This window comes from Stegodyphus dumicola, chromosome 2 (assembly GCF_044657685.1).
Source record: "Stegodyphus dumicola isolate Sdum_Otavi_A_Nest chromosome 2, ASM4465768v1".
Lineage (NCBI taxonomy): Eukaryota > Metazoa > Arthropoda > Arachnida > Araneae > Eresidae > Stegodyphus > Stegodyphus dumicola.
The window spans coordinates 425,834-443,635 of NC_140769.1; the positions used below are offsets into that span (position 1 = coordinate 425,834).

At 33.9% G+C, this 17,802-nt stretch overlaps 2 protein-coding genes across 4 annotated transcripts in view; one reads left to right on the plus strand and one right to left on the minus strand.

Moving 5' to 3' along the window:
- LOC118201817 (flavin-containing monooxygenase 5-like) overlaps positions 1-17,802 on the minus strand; it is a 210,149-nt gene that overhangs the window by 102,622 nt on the left and 89,725 nt on the right. The window lies entirely within an intron of this gene.
- Positions 10,918-17,802, plus strand: part of LOC118201794 (uncharacterized) — a 62,336-nt gene continuing 55,451 nt past the window's right edge. For all 3 annotated transcript variants that reach the window (XM_085810372.1, XM_085810373.1, XM_085810374.1), the window contains exon 1: positions 10,918-11,058. In XM_085810372.1, coding sequence (XP_085666498.1) covers positions 11,010-11,058 — 49 coding nt within the window. In that variant the 5' untranslated portion in view covers positions 10,918-11,009. The remainder of the gene's footprint in view (positions 11,059-17,802) is intronic.

Consider the following 17,802-nt stretch of genomic DNA (forward strand, 5'->3'; position numbering starts at 1 on the left):
AATATTTACGCCATCTTGTAGGGGAAAAATTCTCTTTCGAATAACGCAAAACTTTTCGCCAATACATTTTACTTTTACCACGTAATTTTAAACACAGCATGAACTGCTATTACTTATGTTTCAACCCAATATATTAAATTCCTGTACAGCATTGTTCTAACATAAGCATTTTGACACAAAATCGGACTTTTTCTGAAATAACTAGCCGATTTTTTTCTATATTTCGATTCCACCACTCAAATTACTCCAGCGTCCTCGGCAACTCTCTCAATTTGAGATGGTTACAGTGAAAGGAAAGCGTTCAAACTTCAAACATGTTTTCGCAGACATTGCAAAACTTTCCAAGTCACCATGTTTTCTCGAAAACTGCATGTCGCCGCCAGGGGGTCTTGTAAGGATTTTAAGTTTTATTAGCGTTTATTTTATTTTAAAACTTTCCTATCCTCTCGTATTTTCCATTTCCGGGCAGAGTAAGCGGGATTAGATTTCTTTATGCAAATGAGCATGTAAATTACCAAGTATTTAAGATATGGCGGTAGTATTCGGTTTTGAGGGCCGTAAAAAATCGCCAAACTATTGTTGATGCCAGTTCTGCCAAAAATAATTGCGGCAACCGTAACCGCAAGAAAGGAAGTATTATAGTAAATAACTATCTAAGATTGATGTTTTAATTTAGATGAAAGGTTAATTTCATATAATACATTTTTATTATTATAATTTATATAAAAAAGGCTAAACATGACTGAGTGGAAGCATAAAATAACTATTTCAGATCATTATTTTACTTTATATAAAAATTGCTAAACATAACTGAATGGATGCCTGCATCGCTATTTCGCTACCGAGTTATCGCTAAAGCATAATTTCATCTCGCGCTGGTTGTTCAAACAAAATTTTCTATAATGAATGATGCTTTTTCTTTGAAAAATTTCTCGGTAAAGTGCAGAATCGCCCACTTATTTGTTTGCCGCTTTTTACAAGTGTAAAAATAATTGGATTTTTGTCAATTTTCTTTTACTTTTTAAGTGAAAATAGGTCGATGTTTTCATAGATAAAGTCAAAAGTGTGCGCAGTGCCATTTTTGCGCAATTCTGGGATTTTTTTTAAGTGGAAATAGGTCGATGTGTACATGAATACCTAGTATGTGCAATTCTAAAAAACGCGTCAAACAGTGGGTGATTCTGCACTTTACCCAAAATTCTACTGCAGACTTTTCGTCATGGGCAATTCCCAAATTGCTAAATCCATAGGATATCAAAAAAGAATTTAAAAATTAAACTTGTATTTCAATGGCGTCTTAAGAAATATAGAACTATATAAACTTTCGCAAAATGAAATCAGCGCGTACGCTAGATTTGGCGGGCTGTTAAATAGGCGCGTTTCCTAGATTTGGCACTTTTGCGCATACATTTTCGCTGCAATTTTTTTACGGTCTTCAAAACGGAATAGTACCGATATGGCTTATACGGTATTTCTCCCGCCTTCTTAGCATGCCTTTGTAGTGTGGCGGTCTGCACGCTCGGCGCGTATTCCAGAGGTCCGTGGTTCGATTTCCCGCGAAGGCGTTGCTCATTTTTCTTCTTTTATGCTTCCAAAAAATCCTAATGACTCTACAGTCTTTTAGCCAAAAGAGTTAGAGTGAGAGAGTTCTTGCCGCCTTACCACGCGCGTGCTTTTCAATCAGTTCCTGTCTGCCTTTAATTCCAGAACTTCATTCTCGCTGATACTTGAAGACGTATTGTAGTGTCTTGCATTCTGCTCACTACATTCTGTTCACTACTGAGTTAAAAGGCCAATCTTCGCGTTACTAGTCTTTCTAAAGTATTTAAGTTTAGTTCTTATTTAGTTAAGTTAGTTTTACCTCTTATTTTCTGCGTTTTAGACCATAAGTGCTGGTCTTTGTGTACCGAAGTGCGGGAACCTCTGTACGCTGTGAAAAATAAAGTGTAATTTAACCATTCTGATCCTTGTCGTATCTACTACACACACACGAGCACAGGTTTAGTAAGTTCCCTGCTTCCATTCAGGATTTGCAGATGTTTCCAAAGGCAATTAAAAGGAACAGTCTTACTTGGCAGTCTCAACCTGATTCCTCCTGGCATAAACTTAGCGGCACCTTTACGAAAGTTGGCCCATGGCTCACGAAAATACAAGCATTCATGTTGCCAGATCGTGCGATTTTGCGCAAATTTGCGACTTTTGACGAACCTGTGCTACTAAAATTTTAGTATTTGCGATTTTGCGAAATCCGTCATTTTCTTATGCTATTTCTTGCGAATTCTTTTTAATATATCGTAAAATGCTTTCATTTTAAAATAATTTATCAATTAAATATAATTTACATTAAAAACAGTTTATTTAGACTTAACTAAAAGTTGACAGCTGGCAATCTTATTTAGATGTGCACTTTCCTTTTACGAGAAAGGGGTAAGGGAAGTGAAAAAAGTAAAAAAAAAAAAAAAAAAAAAAAAAAAAAACAATGCTTCGGGACCTCTCACTACCCTTCCTCGTCCTCCTTGCATTTCGTTTTTAAGTCAGTTCCCCGCCTCTTCTAAGGTGATAATGAATCGAGCCAAAGAACTTGCAGCTTGCGTGCCATATGTTTGGGTGCCCAAACAGAGAAATAAATTAAATTCATACTCCTGAAAACTTTCACAGCGAGTCTGCGACCAGCTAGGCCCCCGTGCCGTTGCTGGGCGTCCAGACCCGTAATAATAAAAACTGAAACACGGGACTTTTGAATCTGCGTCCAACGCAGAAAAAATAGCCTCTCGATGCCCACGAAGGCTCACCTCCCGTCGCTGATGCCGTGGAGGACGTAGTGAGTTTTGAACCGCTACCGAAAGCACGAGATAATAAATCTGTGCGTATGAAATAAAAGAGGGAGCCGCCTGGACAACGGCTCCCAGGGCATTTCCTAGGTGTGCGCTATGAAATGGTGGATTCGAGTCGCTCGCAGCTCGAACGTTCTATGAACGTAAAAAAGCTACCTGGTTGATCCTGCCAGTAGTCATATGCTTGTCTCAAAGATTAAGCCATGCATGTCTAAGTACATGCCGTATTAAGGCGAAACCGCGAATGGCTCATTAAATCAGTTATGTTTCCTTGGATCGCACCTTACTACTTGGATAACTGTGGCAATTCTAGAGCTAATACATGCAGCAGAGCTCCGACCCTCTGGGGACGAGCGCTTTTATTAAAGACCAAATTCATACTCCTGATTATAATATTGATAAGAACAAAGCAATGAAAATGATTTGAAAATGAAAGCAACGCCATTTTTCTAAATAACAACGAAAATAAACTTAAAAATGAAAGAACAAGGTTTTCTTATGTAATCAGAACCTGAAATAGATTCACCACACAGAACGGAAAAATCACTGAAAAGCATTCCTCAATTAAAATGTTCACGTCTAAGCAAAAAAAAAAAAAAAAAAAAAAAAAAAAAAAAAAAATAAATTAAAAAAAATTAACTGGCAACTCAAAAAAATTAATACAAAAGAGCTAACAGTCTAAACGTGAGGAACCTCTTAAGAATGGAAGCCGCAAATTAATTAAAAAATTGAAACCTAAATTAAATGAGAATTAATTAAAAAAGAAATGGATATTTAAACAACTGAAAATGAGCAATATAGTTTTAAAATTTTACTTAAAGCTAAGATATGTAAATTAAAAAGGCTAAAAATTGAACACAGTCTGTAACTGAGAACCAATAGACAGTAAATTTGTGATGACGTCAGAGGTCATGTGCGCCTGCGAAACTATGACGTGACAAAATCATGTGATCGCCGACATCATTTGCGACTTTTTTGAGTCTACATTTACTGTTTTAGTTGAAATTTTTCTGGCAACACTGCAAGAATTAAGACACAGAGGTGCGCGGTACCCTAATGAAGTTTAGTATATGCCATGAAGAATACCACGTTCATCAAGATTCCTGACATTCTTTTAAAGATCTAAATGAAGAGTCAAAGACATGACTAAATGTGCCGGCATTTGCTAGCATAAATTCAGCATAATAAAATTCAGTTTAACAGCAACATCGCAAAATAATTTTAAAATGAGCCTATCTTTAGAATTTCCGATACACAGTCTCGCGCGCTAGACACAAAAATGCTCTTTTTTTTTTTTTTTTTTTTTTTTTTTCGTACAGTGTTTCCGTGGCTCGCTTTGAAATCTTTAAGTTTGTTAATCAAAAACTCGTTAAAGTTTTGCAAAATATAAAATATGTACATAATAAAAGAAAGAGTCTGTGTGTCTTTCGTTCGTGCTGTGCGTAAGCCTATAGACCCAGGGCTACGAAATTTGGTACATAGGTGCATCTACATAAGAGCCAGTGTACCTCGAAGAGATTTTTTCAAAATTCCAATCAGATTTTTTTTATGTTATCTTTTCGATTTTATCGCATCATTTTGAATAGTTTCGTTCTTTTAGAAATGTGGTTTTGGCACCAGTTTTTCATTCAGTTGTAAACTGGACTGCTGACTGTTGAAAATCAGCACTGTTGCCACTTGGAAAAAGGAGTCTGTGCAGTTTTTAAATTTAATGTTTCTCTTGGGTACTGTACGTTTGTTATGAGAAGGAAACGGAAAGTTGGTTAATTTGGTTGGCTAATGCAGACCACTACACCACGAAGGCACGCTAAGAAGGCGGGAGAAATACCTTATAAACCTTACTGGTAGAGCTTTTGATGGTAAATTCAGGGCTGAATGGTAGAAATGACGTCAAACACCCGGATGCTTAGGCAGGAAGCCCTACCCAAAATTGAGCACAACTTGACTTTTAAATTATTCATTGGTAATGATTCGCATCATGTGCAAGCCATGAGTTTAGAATGTCAAGAGGCTGCGCAAAGCTTACAACACATTTTTAACTTCATACTATTGGCTCATATTCTCCCTATATCTTGTTCAAATTTTCATTCGTTAATAAAATGCTTTTTATTCATCCACTCAAATTCAAATACACGTTTTAAATTTGTAGTGGATGACACTCGATGTTAATACAGTTTTTTCACATATTAAAGTCAATTCCTATTTATTGATTCCTGTTTATCGCAACTAAAGATAGGCTGTTTTTATTAATAAATATATTTTAAGACTTACAAATAATGACCGTTTAGAGTCGGACGAAGCGGATGTGTTGTCCCATTACGTAGCGAAAAATCTCCCTAAATTTCTATGTGAACATGATAATAATATATGTTTAAAATACAACCCTATACAATGTCCCTCGATTATTAAAATAAATAAGTAGCACTGCAGATTATGCAGTAATATACCTAGGACGCAAACTCTTTGCAGCAGATCAAGCATATGTCGCCTCCAGTCGTGTGAAATCATTAAATGGAATATTTAGTTGAAGAACTGGATTGCTCGAAACTCACCGGAAACGTTCCTTGCAATAATGAAGCATTACTACAAGGGATGGATAGAATGAGAAATTATAGATCACCATCATCTTCATGAATTAGAAACGAAAAAATTTTAATGTTAATAAAAAGTAATTAAAATAAAAATTTTCTTTGTTGACCTAAGTAGAAATTAATTGTGTATATATATATATATATATATATTACTTGTTCATTGGAAGTTGTCTAACTGGTGAATAGTGATTAGCAAACGGCGGACAGCAGAAACATGAAATATTTATTACATTCGTACCATTCGATCAAATGGTGCCCGCAGGTAATTAAAATACACTAGACAACAAGCACAAAATAATGATAAAAATACGAAACACGAGCAGGTGCATTAAGTAATTGTTTAGAGAGGCCTTTTGCAGTTTACAGAATTGTTGTATTTGCCGCTACAAATTTTAATCACTGAGTTATTACTTTTGCCTTGGTTATCATGAAACGTTCTTGGCTAAGTAATTAAGTAAATAACATGTTCGTCATTGGAACATTTTCAGTACTTGAATTATCCTGTTACGAACGTACTAAGGAGAGTTTGTTAATTTGCCACCAAACACAGTTAGCATTTCCCCTCTATCTGGTCTATAAGAATGTACATGAGGGAAATAGTGAATTTGAATAACGGTTAAAATGTGGTATTTGATGGAAAGAAAAAATCTGATGTGTACACCACATGACTTCCATATATGGAATATTAAATTATACGCAATTTTCCTACATTTCATTGAAATATATCAAATTAATAGTTAATGAATTTTGAATTAAAACTACTTTGTCGATAGCGCATAAACATTAAAGTTCACTATATTTATTTACCATAGCGACACTTTGGCGCTAGGTTCACTTAATAGTGTTACATCTCATTCATTTTATAACTCAGAGTGCACAAAAATTGCATCATCTGAAGAATTACCACATGTTCTATTCAAATACTGTAATAAATCTAAAACGATGTGTAAAAGAAATTAAACAAATAAAAAACGAAACAGTTTTTCGCAGACGATTCAGCGCTGCTTACCTAATGAGCATGCGCTACTTATTAATTCAGTTCTCATTTCGCGGCAACGCAAAAATACATAAAAATTCAAAATATTTCCATTTAAACTTGAAAGCTATAGAAAAAAATAAAACACCGAATAGAGAAAAAAAAAAAAAACTTTTACAATTAAAATTACAGTTTCTACGCCAAAACAAGCCAATAACTTAAATGTTAATTCCAGAATGAATTACGCACAATTTAATTATGCAATCATAAAAGAAGACGTTACTTTCTTGTTGCGAAGCTTAGTTTCTCTAGATTGGCAACAAATCCACTATTCTGACAAGTTTCAAATGTAAAACACACATGGCTGCTACGGTAATCAGAAGTTAAGCTGAGCCGCACTTAACAAACTTTTAAACTATTGATAATTCCACAATTATTGCATGCAGGTTAACTATAGGCATAAAAGTCTTACCAAGATAACATAATTCAATCATTTTTAAAGCAATAATGCACAATTTACAAACATGTAAGAATAAAGAAATTGAAATTACTGAGCCGAGTAACAGAGTGGATATACTTTTGATGCTGCCGAGTGCAAGCAAAATACGAGGTGCACATCTACATGTTATAGTAATCCTATATACAAAATTTCAACGTTCTGAGGTTCCTCGTTTTTGAGGCTACTCGTTTTGAGTTTTGTGCGTACGTACGCACAGACGCTGCGAAAAATTCTCTTCAGAATTCATTTTAAATCAGATAATTTTTTGGGGGAAAAAGAGTCGTTTATTCTGTTCTTACTTACAGATGTCACGCAAAACCATCGTTAAATTGCATTGGATAGCGGTCGAAATGGATATTTTCGTTAAACTATGATGCCTGAAAATTTTCGCGATTACAATACTTCCTTTTTACTTCGTACAAGGAAGTAAAATAGGTGATAAATGATAATTCTTCACCACCAGTATTTGGCTATTAGGTTCCGTAAACCCTAGTCGCCCTTTAAAAGGGGAAGTATATAAGGTATTTCTCCCTCCTTCTTAGCATGCCTTCGTGGTGTAGTGGTCACCATGCTCGACGCGTATTCGAGAGGTCCTTGGTTCGAGTCCCGGACAGGGCATTGCACATTTTGTATGCCTCCTGCTTCGAAATACCTAATGTCTCTGCAAGTGATATCATCAAAAATGGCTGCGTTCCATTGTTGCAGATATAATGAGTGAGAATTAGTTTCTATCGAAATTTGTCCGAAATGGCAGTTCCATATGTGATATAGGTGTATATATATCTATACATACAATATGATTCTATGATTACGTAGTCAGTTGTGGTACATGGATTGAAAATTAGTTTGTTTCTTTGGCAATTGTTATGCATTAAAATGATACACATATTTCTTATGACGTGTAATATGCTACTATATGAATTTTCAAATGATGCTTCTCTCAGTCTAACTTAACTGACACCGGGGAGTTTCGCTAGTTTTAAAATAAACTGCGAAAATCCAAAATGGCGGCCCTTCCACGTTCCTGTTTCGCTTCCCTAGCAATAATGGAAATCTTAACAAAACTCTCGAATTCTTCCTTCCTATGAATGAATCGTTCCTAGCGAAACTCTTGAAATGGCTACAAAAAAATCTTCATTATTAATGCGTGGCGCATGCGTGGAATTTTCGAATTAATGCGTGGAATTTTCATGATTAATGTCACTGTGATTGTAATTTAGTTGACATTCCTAACCTTCATTCAAAAGTTTCGGTGGAATAAAAAGGTATAACAAGGGTACGTGCAATTCAGAAACCCATTATTCCTCATGCGGCTATCATGCTAGCAAAACTCTCGAATTCTTCCTTCCTAGCAATGAATCGTTCCTATCAAAACTCTTGAAAACGCTACAAGAAAAATGTTCATGATTAATGTCACTGTGATAGTAATTTAGTTGACATCCCTAATTTTCATTCAAAAGTTTCGATGAAATAAAAAGGTATAACAAGGGTATATGTAATTCAGAATTTAATTCAATTCAGAATCCCATTTACTCCTCATATGGCTCCCATGCTATCAAAACTTACTAATTCTTCCTTCCTAGCAATGAATCGTTCCTAGCAAAACCCTTGGAATGGCTACAAAAAAATCTTCATTATTAATGCCACCTTACATACCATATGTAATTTAGTTGAAATTCCTAACCTGCATTCAAAAGTTTCGATGGAATAAAAAGGTATAACAAGGGTATATGCAATTCAGAATTCAATTCAGAATCCCATTATTCTTCATGTGGCTCCCATGCTAGCAAAACTCTCGAATTCTTCCTTCCTAGCAAAACTCTTGGAATGGCTACAAAAAAATCTTCATTATTAATGCCACCGTGATAGCAATTTAGTTGATATTCGTAATCTTCATTCACAATTTTCGATGAAATAAACAGGTATAACATGGATATGTGCAATTCAAAATCTCATTATTCCTCATATGATTCGACGGTTCACGAGAAAAGCCCCCCAAAAAGTGCTGTACGGGGCGGACAGAGGTACTAGAAGTGTCCTGTGTAATCCAGTTTTCAGAAAAATTCGATTTCGCTTATTTCGAGCCACTATCCTCATCACCGGCACGAGAACTTGTCGACAAATTACTGTCTTGATGTCGTCTTATTGACTCGTACTAGATGGAACAGCCTTTGGGACAGCCATCATCGATGAAACGGCCAGATTACATCTCGGAATTCGTGATTTCCTTCTTCGGCGCTGGCCCTGACCGTTCTCTAAGCATTGTCACATCGACAATGCATTTTGCAACCTGTTGTTTAAATTCAGCCTCTGATAGAATCGCTTACGCACGCTCAGTGGAGTAGCTAGACGGGGTGGCGCATTTTTTAGGGCGGCATTGTTTGCACGAAACATTATTTTATAGTGCTTCGCCGGACCGGACGTCGAGGTAGGGAAACAATAATTAGGTTCTTAACTAATTCATGGTTGATATTCATAAGGAATAATTCCTTGTTACGAAAGAAGTATTTCACAGTTTCATTTCTGTTGTTTATAGGAAAATCGATCTCGGAATTGCAATCCTTTCAAATTTTTAGTGCAAAGGGCCTTTGTCCCTGAAGGATTATTGTTTTCGTTTTGCGATTTTGCGTGGGAACCCTATAAACGGTGTGTCACTTTTCAAACCGTTGCCACCAAATACTATCGCCCTGTATTATATTTGAAGAACTTAAATAATGAAGAATCTGCATAAGCGTATGTATGTTTCTTGCATTGTGATAAAACAAAGGTACCTAGAGCCATCCAATTTTGAATGACGTAATCCTACTGCGAATATGAGCATCTCAAAGCCCAAATTAAAAATTTGGAATTTGTTTTATAATCGATTTCATAATTTGTAAAACTTTAACGAATTTTTGATTAGCAAACTCAAGGATTACAAAGCGAGCAATGGTAACTTTGTACAGATTTTTTTTTTTAATTTTCAGGGCGCGAGACTGTGTATCGGGAATTCTAAAGATACCTCAATTTAAAATTATTTTGCGATATTACCATTGAATTGAATTTTATGGTTTAAGTGCAAATAACATGATATTAATAAATAAAGATAACATACAAAATGGGGGGAACCTTTGGACGTAATTTTAAATTTGAAACTTTTCAGGTTTTCTTGTTTTTTATATATTCTAATTATTAATTATTTATATTTTATATTTCTTTTATGTGTGCATATTTAACATAGCCAATATGTTTGTGCAAATGGCAAAATATACTTTTTTATATTTCTACTGAGAAATTGTGTGTGATTATGGCAGAGCCTCGAGGGCTATCTGCATAAGGGGAGGGATGCCTTCGTGGGAAACATTCTAAGGAAAACTGGCTCGTATACACGTTACAGATGGGGAAAACCGCGAAAATGCCCATGCAGCCAGCCCGTTCGCGGGATTCAAACCTCGGACCGAACTACCAGTGTTCAGCGACTTTAACGCTCGGCCGCTGGTGGACCTACTGAGAAATTGAAAAATAATCATTGTAAAATGTTCGTTTTGAATAACGTAATCCTTCACCGAATATGGGTATCTGGAAGTTTTTCAATTATGGGTATTCAAGTTTTTCAGTTTTTGTTTAGATGGTACGCGTTAGTCAAAAGATCGGGAACCGCTGATCTGATGCATTTAAATTACATCCTTATTACCCGTTCCGATTTGAGAGGAAGTAGAGTAGTAGAAAGTGTGAAAATTTTTTAAAAAATTGTACTAATAAATGTAATAAAAAATTTTAAATAAAATGTAATAATAATAATAATGTAAATAATAATGTAAAGTAAGTAAATAATAATGTAATAAAAAAGTTGTAATAAAAAATGTGAGATAAATATTTTACTCGAATACAGTCCTGCTCTAAACCACTCATAAAAGTGGATTAAAATGGCTGATTGTGTTAGAGCAGCTTTCGAGTCGCAAGAGAATTATGTAAATAAATTCTCATTGCGGCGAATTTATCGGCCTTTTATTTAAAGTGTGATACGGGTGTTTTCCATTGGACCAATCGCGCAGGCGCCGGTCAAAGTGAACTTGAAGCACCCGCACTTTCTCCTCACACTTTACATTGTCATCTGTGTCCAGTTAGCTATGTTCCGCGCTCTGTTCGTTTTGCAAGTTTGGCTTGCGTTTGCTACAGGTAAGGCTACAATTACTAATTTCGTTTCCATTTTTCGATTGTTGAATAGACAATAAATCATCTCGGTGGTTATTTGTTCACTCGGACCGTTATGACGAATTATGATTTTTATCAGTCTGACTCCTGGCTTTTGGGACCTGTAACAATACGTATATTTATTTTTATTATAACAAGTTTCTGTTTAGTTCACTTATGATGTTTCACAGCAGTCGCTATTATGAGATACTTCCTGAGATATGAATTTCAGATTTTTATACACGTACTGTTCGTCGATGGCGATAAAACCTGGCAACACGATTTTTTTTTTTTTTTTTTTTCAAAATTCGATTTATACGTATATCTATCTATCTATATATAAAGAACAACGCCTGTTGTGTGTGTTTGTTCGCGATTAACTCAGTCACTACTATAACTGTCGTCACCAAACTTTCTACAATTCTTTTCTGGGTTCTGGAAAAGGTCAACGTCCACTTTTTTCCAAAACAAAGTAGCTAAAAGCAGAGATATGAATTAAAAACTCCGAAAATGCTAATTTTCATCTCCATTTTCTTGAGTGGCAACAGTCTTGCACGCTGGAGATAAAAATCTGCTTTATGGCGAAAGTTGTTGCCACTGCTTGTTTTCAAATCGTAGAATTTGTTATTAAAAAATTTCTAAGCTTTACAATGAAATTAAAATAGCATTGCCAAACATTAAATACATTATTCCCGATCCCAAAAATTCGTGGGAAGCCATTTCGACGGTTTCCATCTTCGTACGACTTTAATCAGCCGAGACATTAATTAAAAACTCTAAAAACACTAATTTCCGCACTCATTTTCCTGAGTGGCAACAGTTTCGCACGTTGGGGATTAAAATGCAAAAGTGTTGTTACTGCTCGGTTTCAAATCGTAGAGTTTGTTAATAAAAAATTTGTAAGTTTTACGAAATCTATCTCTCTCTATATATATATAAAGAAGAATGTGTGTTTGCGTGTTTATTTGTTCGCGTTATTGATTTCTGATCAATTATGATCCATTTCTTGCCACACTTAATCGACTAGAATTGAATATAGGTGAAATAGTGGGTGAGCTTTTACGACGATTTAATTAGAAGGACGAAAATCCTTAAAAACTGCGGGGAATCGTTGCTGATATAATGAGAGAAGAATTAGTTTATTTTCTTATCGCCATTTTTATGTGGGATTCATATCGTATCAGACTGAAAAATGTACGACTATGAATTGTATTTTTTGCATCGTTTTTAGAGAAGGATTACATCGGTATCGTTCTATCTATTGTTAGATACATTATTCTCAATATAACTTAACTGACACCGGGTATTTCCTCTAGTATGTATATAAACGTTTAATGTTTAATAATTCTTCGCACATCAATCTTTGGTTCTAGAAACCGAAATGGGATATTTTTGTGATTTTTCATTCCGTAACCTAAATACGAACTCAATTTACTCAGGAGATCGTCTGCGCAGATAGACTTACTTGACATTTTACAGTCTATATAGTTTCAAATAGTACATTTTCTACTTTTGTAATTTTCTCAAATGTTCGCAGTTTCTCGGAAAGTATGTCTGTTGCTCTCGCCCATTTTGCACGTCAGATCAAAGGATAAAATATTATCAGTGGTGCAGTTACAGCCATTGTCATCTTGGGCAGTCTATTTGCCGCCCTTCTTGATGCATTAAAAAAATTAATATTCAATAAAAATATCAGAAACGGGCATAGGGAACTGTGTCATAGCTAGCTGAGGGTAGGCCCTTGAGTTTGCCGCGCTAGACATTCCTTGGGTTTGCCACGCTTTTTGATAATCAAACATGTAACTACAAAAAGTTTAATTTTAAAGCAAATCTTCAATTCTGACGTTTTAAAATTTTATTTAAGTTCAAAGGGGGCAATTTGCACGGAAGGACTATTAATTTCGTTTTGTCATTTCGCCTTGATTCACTTTTTAAATTGTTGGCAGCAAATATTACAGCCGTGTATTATATTTAAACAAATTAAATAATGAAGAATCTGCATAAATGTATGTATGTTTCTCGCATTGTGATAAAACGACGGTACCTAGAGCCATCCAATTTCGAATGACGTAATCTTATTGCGAATATGCGCATCTGGAACCCCGAATTTGGAATTTGTTTTATTATCGATTTCAAATTTTGTAAAACTTTAACGAATTTTTGCTTAACAAACTCAACGTTTTCAAAACTCAACAAACTCAACGAAGTTTAACAAACTCAACGAAGCAAAATTTTTATGGCCAGCGCGAGATTGTGTATCGGAAATTCTAAAGATAGACTCATTTTAAAATTATTTGGCAATATTGCTGTTGAACTGAATTTTAGAGTTTAAATGCGAAGAACATGATTAATAAATTAAAGTTGAACACAAAATGTTAAAAAAATGCGCCTCTGGGCTTAGTTTAAAATCTGAAAGCTTTCAGATTTTGTTTTTTATTTATTTATTTATTTATTTATTTTAGTTTTGCTGTTTTTTATTCTTTTTTTATTTTAGCATTGTAAACATCTATGTGATGACAGCGAAGAAAAATTTATTAAATGCAAAATATGCATTTACAGTTCTTAAATGATTTTATTTAGAAAGGCTTCTCACTATTATCAACACTTGTGACAATGGAAAAGGAAACTTTAGCACTAGAATTACAATACTTAGAACTTTCTTCTGGAGATCGCATTTTAGAATAAACTGCAAAAATTCGAGAGAACCCTCCCTCCATGTTCGATTTTCCTAGGATTGACGTAAATAAGTCTCTGAAATGCTTCTTTCTCAACCTGGAAATATTCGTTATGAATGTCAGCCTTGATCATAATGTAAGTTGATATTCGTAATTTTCATCCAAAAGTTTCGACGGCATCAAAAAGGTATAAGAAATGTGCGTAGTTTTTTGAAATCATGCGTCGATTTCTTTCAGTAATTTACCAAGAGTAAAAAAAAAAGTTTTTTTCTTTCAATTTAATTCCGTGTGGCAATATAGAATGTAATTATTCTTCACCTGCCTCAATAATCCCCCTCACTAACCGCTATAATAAAGTAATTTATTTTTACGTCCATAGGGGCTTTGTCCCCGAGGGACTATTGTTTCCGTTCGGCGATTTTCCATTGAATCCCTCTGAATGTCCGTTTCACCTATCAGACTGTTGCCACCGAATATTATCGGCCTGTATTATATTTGAAGAAATTAAATAATGAGGAATCTGCATAAATGTATCTATGTTTCTCGCCATTGTGCTAAAACACCGGTACGTAGAGCCATCCAATTTTGAATGACGTAATTTTATTGCGAATATGGGCATCTGGAAGCCCGAAATTGGAATTTGTTTTATTATCTATTTCATATTTTGTCAAACATTAAAGAATTTTTTATTAAGAAACTAAACGATTAAAACGCGAGCAATGTACGGGAGAAAAGCCCTTTTTATCTCCAGCGCGCGGGACTGTGCATCGGAAATTCTAAAATATTCTCGTTTTAAAATTATTTTGCGATATTGATATTGAATTGAATTTTATGGTTCAAGTGCGAAGTTTTCAGATTTTATTTATTTTTTATTTTTTTTCCCTGGCTTCGGAAAAAAGGTTTTTTTTTTTTTTTTTTATTTTACATTCACGTGCTCTATCTGAATGAGGGATGCTCTTCAAGTTTTAAGACTAAGTGTAGAGTATCTCTTAAACATTTTCCAGGAACTTTACGAGGAATACATGAAGGAACTTCTGCGTTAAAGATATTTTGAACTTTTCGTAAATAATTTCTTTCCCTTTTCATAATTAAAATGTTGCGAAAGTAGCTATTTATATGTTTCTGGTTATATTAATATGAAACTGGTCGACCTTTGCTTCTGTTTTAAAAGGCATTTTTTTCTCATCGTTTAATATAATTAAATCAGTCAAGAACACACGTGATCACATCAATCGCCGCCTATTGTATTTAGAATTTACTTTTCGAGATTGTATTTTAGAAGTATTATAAGTCGTTAAAATCACAAAATGGTTGTTCTCAAGCACTAACCGGAATAAAGCTCTTTCTATCTTATCGTGGAACTCATCAATATTTGTATCAATAAGATCTTAATTTAACTGAACAATGTGAAAAAAAGGGAGGGGGAACAAGTATAGAAAAGCTGATTAAAGGATGTCCTTTAAAATAAAAAGCGATTGTGTACAATTCTAAGTATCATAATCATTTACTTCTATAAGGTAATAAGAAAAAAAATTTTTTTTTAAATCTGAAAGGTTTCAGATTTTAAATTACGCCCAAAGGGACGGTTTTTTAACATTTTGTGTGTTACCTTGATTTATTAAATAAATTAAATATAATTAAATTATTAAATTAATAACAATTAATAGTAATTATATTAATTACAATTAATAATAATTAAATTAATAACAATAATTAATAATTAAATTAATAACAATTAATAATTATTAAATTAATAATAATTAAGTTATTAAATAAATGATAATTAAATTATTTAATAAATTAATAAATTCTTCGCACTTAATCCATAAAATTCAGTTCAACAGCAATATCGCAGAATAGTTTTAAAATGACCCTATCTTTAGAATTTCCTGATACGCAGGCTCACGCGCTAGAGATAAAAAGTTTTTTCTGTACAACGTTGCCATTGCTCGCTTTGAAATTCTTGAGTTTGTTAATCAAAAATTCGTTAAAGTTGTAGAAAACATGAAATCGATCGTAAAACAAATAACAAATTTCAAATTTGGGCTTCCACATGACCATATTGGCAGTAGGATTACGTCATTCAAAATTCGATGGCTGTATTTACAGTTGTTTTATCACAATGCGAGAAATATACATACGTTTATGCCGATTTTTCTTCATTTAATTTCTTCAAATATAATGCAGGACTCTAACATTGGGTGGAAACAGTTTGATAAGTGAAACGGACATTTATCCCAAAACGAAAACAATAGTCCTTCAGGGACTAAGCCCCTTTGGACTAGAAAGGGCAGTTCTATATCTCTCGTTATATTGCGTCGATTGACGAAATTCAACTTACGTTTTTCGTGTCTCGAAAGCGCGATTTAGGATGGATATTAGATTTATTTACAGCATTGTTCTAATATAGGTATTTTGACACAAAATCGGACTTTTTCTGAATTGGCATGCCAATTGATTTCCATGTTTCGTTTCTACGACTCAAATGATGGCAAACTGCCAAGTTTGATAAAAATCGCAGGAGTAGTTTTTACAAAATCAGTTTTCAAAGTTTCAGCTCCTCAATGTTGATTGAATTTGATTATATATTTATTAATATCCGTTTTTTATATAACTTATTTGATTCTTCCTTTCGCATTTCGAAATTAAGGTTCATTCAAAATAAAATTCGCGCATTTTTCATGATTTATTTTTAAAATTTGCATTTTTAAATAATTTTCGAAAAAGATTTTTAATTATAACCTGTGAAATTTTTACCATCATATTAAGGCAGATTTATTTGTATATATCTGCAAAAAATAAGAGTTTTTTATTTAAAATTTCCTAAGATATACATAAATTTCCTAAGATATACATTACTTTTTTGAAATTTGGCATCTTTTTTTGTGAGCGGTAATAACGCCAAATGTGGTTTACGCTCTTTGTTAAAATTATTTGAAAGTATGAACGAGGACGTTTTTTCGCTCTTGAATATGAAAATAAAAGAAAGGAAAATAGGTTGCTTCACCAAGTAAATTATTCTTGGCGCAACTGAAAAAAAAACTACCAAAAGATAAATTTTTGAATTTCTTTGAAATTTCCTCACCAAAATTTGCAAAATTTAATATTTAGGCATAATTTGAGACGTAGAATCGAAATATGGAAAACAAATTGCTATGTCATTCCAGGAACAAAATCTGATTTTATGTCAAAATACCTATATTAGAATAATGCTATATATATATATATAATACATATCCTAAGTCGTCCTTTCGAGTCATGAAAAACGCAATTTAAATTTCGCCAATCGGCGCAGTAGAATGGGCGCACAGAACAATGGGCGCACAGTACAATCGGCGCACAGAACTGTCCCCCCCTTTTTTTAGTCCCTAGGGGCTTTGTCTGTGAAGAACCATTATTTTCGTTTAGGGATTTTGCGTTGGTTCACAATAAATGTCCGTTTCACTTTTCAAACTGTTGCCACCAAATGTTAGAGTCCTCAAATATATTTGCAGAAATTAAATAATGAAAAATCTGCATAAATCTATGTATAAATGTATGTATATTTCTCGCAGTGTGATAAAACAACGGTACCTTGAGCCATCGAATTTTGAATGACGGAATCCTCCTACGAATATGGGCATGTGTAAATCCAAATTCAAAATTTGGAATTTGTTTTATTATCGATTTCATATATTGGAAAACTTTAAGGGGTGTTGGAACCCCAAAATCTTCAAAAAATTGTGATTTCGGATTTTTGCATTTTCAAATTCTCTACACGTTTATCATTCTAAAAATACCATTCTTTAATCTCTATGGAAATTACAACTGTAAAAAAATCTAGTTTTAATTTGTCATCTACTCGTTGATCAATGAGGATTTTTACATAAAAACGCTTTTTCTCCAAACGTGATTTTTTTATACTCGATGTACGTTTTCTCAGGAACTACTGCTCACAGGTATCTAAACTTTTTATGGCTTATTTAGTAGGTTCCTAATATTTACTGAAATGAGCTTTTTGTAATAAACTTGGGAAAAAATTTTTTTATTTTTTTGGTGTGAGAAAAGTGCTAAA